Source organism: Prosopis cineraria, unplaced genomic scaffold (genome assembly GCF_029017545.1).
Source record: "Prosopis cineraria cultivar Desert tree isolate PC_DT_omini unplaced genomic scaffold, ASM2901754v1 PC4, whole genome shotgun sequence".
NCBI classification, from domain to species: domain Eukaryota; kingdom Viridiplantae; phylum Streptophyta; class Magnoliopsida; order Fabales; family Fabaceae; genus Prosopis; species Prosopis cineraria.
Genome location: NW_026555335.1, coordinates 31,174,590 through 31,180,075, shown reverse-complemented (window position 1 = coordinate 31,180,075; position 5,486 = coordinate 31,174,590). Strand labels below are relative to the sequence as shown.

At 29.7% G+C, this 5,486-nt stretch overlaps 1 protein-coding gene across 1 annotated transcript; it reads right to left on the bottom strand.

Moving 5' to 3' along the window:
• Positions 1-2,724: 2,724 nt before the first annotated feature.
• On the bottom strand, positions 2,725-3,858 carry LOC129309602 (uncharacterized). The gene has a single exon (XM_054951231.1). It carries the CDS (start codon positions 3,726-3,728, stop codon positions 2,952-2,954), a length of 777 nt encoding a protein of 258 aa, XP_054807206.1. The 5' UTR covers positions 3,729-3,858; the 3' UTR covers positions 2,725-2,951.
• Between the last annotated feature and the right edge of the window lie 1,628 nt (positions 3,859-5,486).

The following is a 5,486-nucleotide window of genomic DNA, read 5'->3' as shown; positions in this document are numbered from 1 at the left end:
AATGATTCATAATTTTATAAAATGACATTTTTTGCTTCTTTTTTTTTTTTTGCAATGTTTCCAAATGATTGATGTCTCATACTTTTGTATAGTCTATAATTCTAATTTAATCTTATTTTGCCTACTGTTTATTTATTTAATGGTGAAAACTTTGAATCTCCCTTGAAAAAAAGTTTAAGACTTTAATTAATTGGTTAATTTGAATTTGAAATTCGTTAATGAAATCAGCGACTTTCGCATCCGTTATATATAAAATCCTTTGACACTTAAACATATTTTTAAATGGGATTCTAACTTTTTATCATTAAATAAATAAACATTATTCTCAAACACCATTCTTTTGGGCAAGACTCCTTGCTCCCAGATGAGCCAATTTTCTTGGCTTCTAAACACACGTGATCCTTTTGGGCAACACTTCCACTATAGTCTTCTCAAACATGTCATCATCCCGGTGGCTCAGGAATTCACCAAGCTGATCCACCAAGTATTGGTCGAATTCAGGCGGGTCTTCATGCCCAAACTCTGTTTGGATCTCCAAGATTCTGATTTTCGATTGGATTTCTGACAGCAAATTCTTGGCATCGTTGATCACCACGTCAATGCTGTAAGTGGTGAGTATTTTGTGGCAGACCCATCGATTCTTGTCCTCTATTGCGTGGGATGTGTGTGGCAAGCTCGAAACTCCTCTTCCTTCTCTGCAGCTTCAATGTGTGCAAATGGGTTGGAAGTTTTGGCCCTTCACTCTTTTCTATCTACCATTTTGTTTGGATGTGAGGAGCTTATCCTTTCTTTTTGACAACTGAACGATGAAATTGAGAAAAGTGGAAGATAAGGGGGCAATCCAGTCAACAGTTCAAAATAAAAAATTTCCTGGTCAAAGTAAAATTTAATGGTTAAACGTTAATTTAAACTAATAATGAAAAAAAATTATATTATTTTTAAAAATTTCAGAGACGTTACTTGAAAATAAAAAAACTTAGGATATCAGCATCTTATGAGACATTTTTGTGCCTGTTTGGATATGTCTTTAATTGATTTTGTTCTCAAAAAAATCAATTATTTGTTTATTAGCCAAACACTTTAAAAGGCAAAAAATTAATTTTTTCCAAAACCAAGATTTCGAGCTTTTCCAGAAACATTGATAAAAAAGTATTGAAGAAATTACCAAAAAAGGATCAAAAAAATTATCAGAAAGACACAAATTTTTTTTTTTTAAAAAAATCAAACTCTCTTTTCTTCTCTTTTTTTTTAATAAAATTAATTCTGAATAAATTATTTAAACATATTTAATTTTCATAAAATTAATTTTAAAAAATAATATACAAACAGATTGCGTTATAATATAATCAATTATAATTAAAATTTATTATTTATAATTTATTAATACCCAAATAAAATCTAAACTAACATTTTATCTTTTAATTTTATTAATGAGATATTTAGGCTGTTGGATCCCCCACCAAAGGGACTTGTCTTACTCAACAAAGTTGATTGGTTTTAGAGGCAGATATTCTCGACTTGATTCTAATCTAATAGACTTGTACAATTTTGTCTTTTACATTGCAAAGAAAATGAAAGCAGACAAGCTTTCCTTCATTAATTTCAACTTTGTGCTTCCCTTATCCACACGCTAGGATTACACTCTTATTCTCTCTTCCAACGCTCCTTTTCTTCTCCAACTACCAATCTACCATCGATCTATGTATACTTTCTCACGGGCTTAATATAGGACTTTTTTCCAAAACAAAAACAAAAAAATAAAAAATTGATAGTGTCTTTTCAAAATTGTCATTTTATTTATCATATAGTACCTTCGCTCTCCACTATAATTCTCTCCCACTTGAAGCACTTTAAGCATTATTAGGAGTATAAAAATCATACTTTTATGAATTAATCATTTTTTTTAATTTATAAGATATTTGTTTTTAACAAAATGACATATACTAATAAAATTTATTAATTACAACTTACAATCTTACTTTTTTTCCACAAGTACCCTTCCTTAATAAAAAAGGGAGGAGAAATAAATTTATTTAAGAAACCAACTAATAAAAAGTAATATTAAAATAATTAACATTAATAAAATTTTACTTTTATCAAAATAACTTAATATTGTAGAACACAAATCACCTTAAAAATGTCTTGTACGTATTAACAATATGACTTTTGACTTATTTTTCAAAGTTGTATTTACACATAAAACCCAAACTACTTAACTTACAAAACAAATTAGGGACGGAGTAGCATAACCAATAAATTTAATCAATAACAATAATTCCCTTAAATTATATATGAAGCTGCCAACAATGTCCTTTAAAATGTCCAGGCAATTTCGTTTAGCCACGTAAAAGAACCAAACTTCCAAACTTAGTGACAGAACGATGAAACCCTAACATGTACATGACTTAGGAATGGATAATTCAATATTGCATTACTAATATTAAGCCCACATATCGTTATTTTCGTTTTCACCATGTAAAATATATTGATAGCTTAAACAAAAAAAGAAATAATTCTATATTTTTAATCCTTAAATTTCACAAAATCTAGTTCCACCAAAGGACCAAACGTTGCTCCTAAGCAAAATTTAATCAAAATATCCTACCAGAGTATCTTAGAAACTTTGAATTAAGTCCACCGCCCGGAAAATGACTTCCCGCCGGCAACTACCTTTTGGTTTACAGATAGACCAACAAGGGAGGGGGAAAAATAGAACTTTGAAAATAATAATAATAATAATAATAATAATAATTAAAAATAAAAAGCCCACCAACTCAACAGTGAGACAGCACGCAGCTTAGCTAAACCCTCCTCCTTTATTGAAATAAGGGCTTCGCATTTCAGGGTGACAGAGACCAAACCTACCATTGATATCATAAAAATATTTTCCCCCCATTTTCTTTCTCTCATTTCTTTTTTGGGCTCGAGAAAAATAAAATAAAATAATTGCATTAAACATTCGGACCCCAAAGGTTCCATAAACGGGAATTCAATATTCCCATCACATCCGGCAACACCATCCTCGCCAAACCTCTGTGGTTACTCGCCGGCATCGGAGGAGAGGCCAGACTCGCCTCTTCTTCTTCCGTCTCCGTCGCCTCAACCGCCGATGCTTCTTTATCTGCCTCTTTCTCCGTCTCCTGCCGCTCACTCATTTCAGCATTATCCATTCCTCCGGGCGAAATCGACGAAGGTGCTTCGCTATCTTGAGACTCAGCGACTCCGGAGCTGTCAGCGACGTCCGGGGGACCCTCGTGCAAGGAGATTGTGTTCTGAGGAAGAACATTGGCGAGAGGATGACTCGTTCTCTCTTTCTTCCGGCCTCTATGGCCATTTCTCTTGGCATTTTCCCCGTTGGTCAGGTGGCCCTCGAAGGCGTCTATGACCTGGTGGATGAGCTCACGGTTGGGAGAAGAGTCCCAGCGGAACCAGTAGCTGGTGTAGCAGTCGAAGCAGCCACAGTGGAAGAGAGGAGGACTGTGAGGGAAGGGTTTCTTCTTGGAGGAGGAGGAGGACGACGACGACGGCCTCTTCTTGGAAGATTCCAGAAAAATGGAAGCGTCCATGGACCTGGTAATAAGGTAAGCGAGGACCTCACGGTCTTCGACGGAGAGGACGGAAGCGAGAGCGAGAATAGCGGCGGGAAGAAGCCGGAGAACATCGGCGTGATCGGAGGAAGAAGAAGACGACGGAGAAGGGTGAACTTTACCTTTGTTCTTAATCTTCATTTTTGGTATCGGAATGCTTCGTTCTCGTGACCTTGTCGAGAGGATTTGGGAAGAGATAGATGGATTAGATATGTAAGAAACTTGGAGAAGCAGAGATTTACACTTCAAAAATCGAGAAGCAGACAAGGGTTCGTCTTCACGTCAGGGAGAAAAAGAGAAGTCGTCGTTTCTTAAATGTTTTCTGGTTATAAAATAAAGCCCACGCTCTACATGTCTGCGCGTGCTATCTAGTGCCGCACTTTATCCTTTCACAAAGTTCAATGTAAATAGGCATGATTGAAAATTCAGTTTGGATGGTAATTGATTTATAGGATTAATTTTTTGTCTAAATTCTATAATTGAAAAGTATAATTAAAAATAAAAAAAATTATAATTTTATGAAAATATAATCAAATATTTCTGTTACATAGTAAAATTATGAATTAAAAGAAATCATTTCTCAATATAAATATTCAAATATTTTTATTACATATAAAAAAAATTGATTACTATGAGACAACATCATATTTTAAAAAAAATAATTAAACATATATATCTATATCAAAATTAATTGTCAACTCATTAAAGCTATTTTATATTATTATTACTTACTTTTTAATTATATTTTTTTAAAAATTTGTTCAAAAATTATATAAGCTCCATTTTATTACTTATGATTTTTAGTTTATAATTAATTTTAGCTTGTATAAAGGTATTTGGTTATTTTTAAGAAAATCATAATCTTAAATTTATAATTAATTTTAGTATGAATAGAGGGATTTGAATGCTTTTAAGAAGCTATATTTTTTAATTCATAACTAATTTTAGCATATATATGAGTGTTTGAATACTTTTAAGAAAAATTAAAATTTTAAATTTATAATTAATTTTAATATGTAATATAAGTTATTGTATAATTTCTACAAACCTAAACCTTCAAAATTGATTTTGATTGATATCATAACACTGGCTAAGCAGACTTATAGTCTCAAGATTTGTTTCCCTTGTCATATTTTCTTGTTTTCTAATTTTTAATATTTTATATTATACTTCTTTTATTAAAAAATACATGATATTTTTAACTAAATCTTATTTTTAATAAAGTAATTAATTTTCTTTCAATTAACACCATATTTTTATATTTATCCTAATATTTCAATTTAAAAAATATAAAGTGATTTATTTATTATAAAACTTTTGAAAAAAATACATTAATTATATTTTAAAATACTAAAAATATCATATATTTTTAATATATAATTTCTAAAAAATATTCTTTATCTTTAAATTGATTGAGTAGATACATTTGTTCAAATATAGAGTTCGAGAGAAAAAAAAATATGAATACATTATGTTTACCAATAATGTAATAATAATTATTAATGTGGATACATTAATGTAATAATAATGTAATATTCAATCACGTAGTTAAAAATTTATGAAATAATAATTTAATATAATAAATTATTTAATATAATTTATGTTTACTTTTCTTTAAGTTTCATTAATTTTAACATAAAATTTAAATTATTTATTTAATTATTGACATACGTAACTATTTAAAATCTTTAAATTCAGAGAGAAAGTAGACAATTAAATTATAAGGATAAATTAATAATTTTAAAATTTTTAACTTAATTAAAAATAAAAAAATTAAATATTTTAAAATTTTTATAGTTTAGTGTAACCACTTGAATTAAAATGAAAATTTTGAAAATAAAAAAAATGTATACTCTCTTCACTAAAAAAATATAATGCAATTTTAATTAAATTTCACTC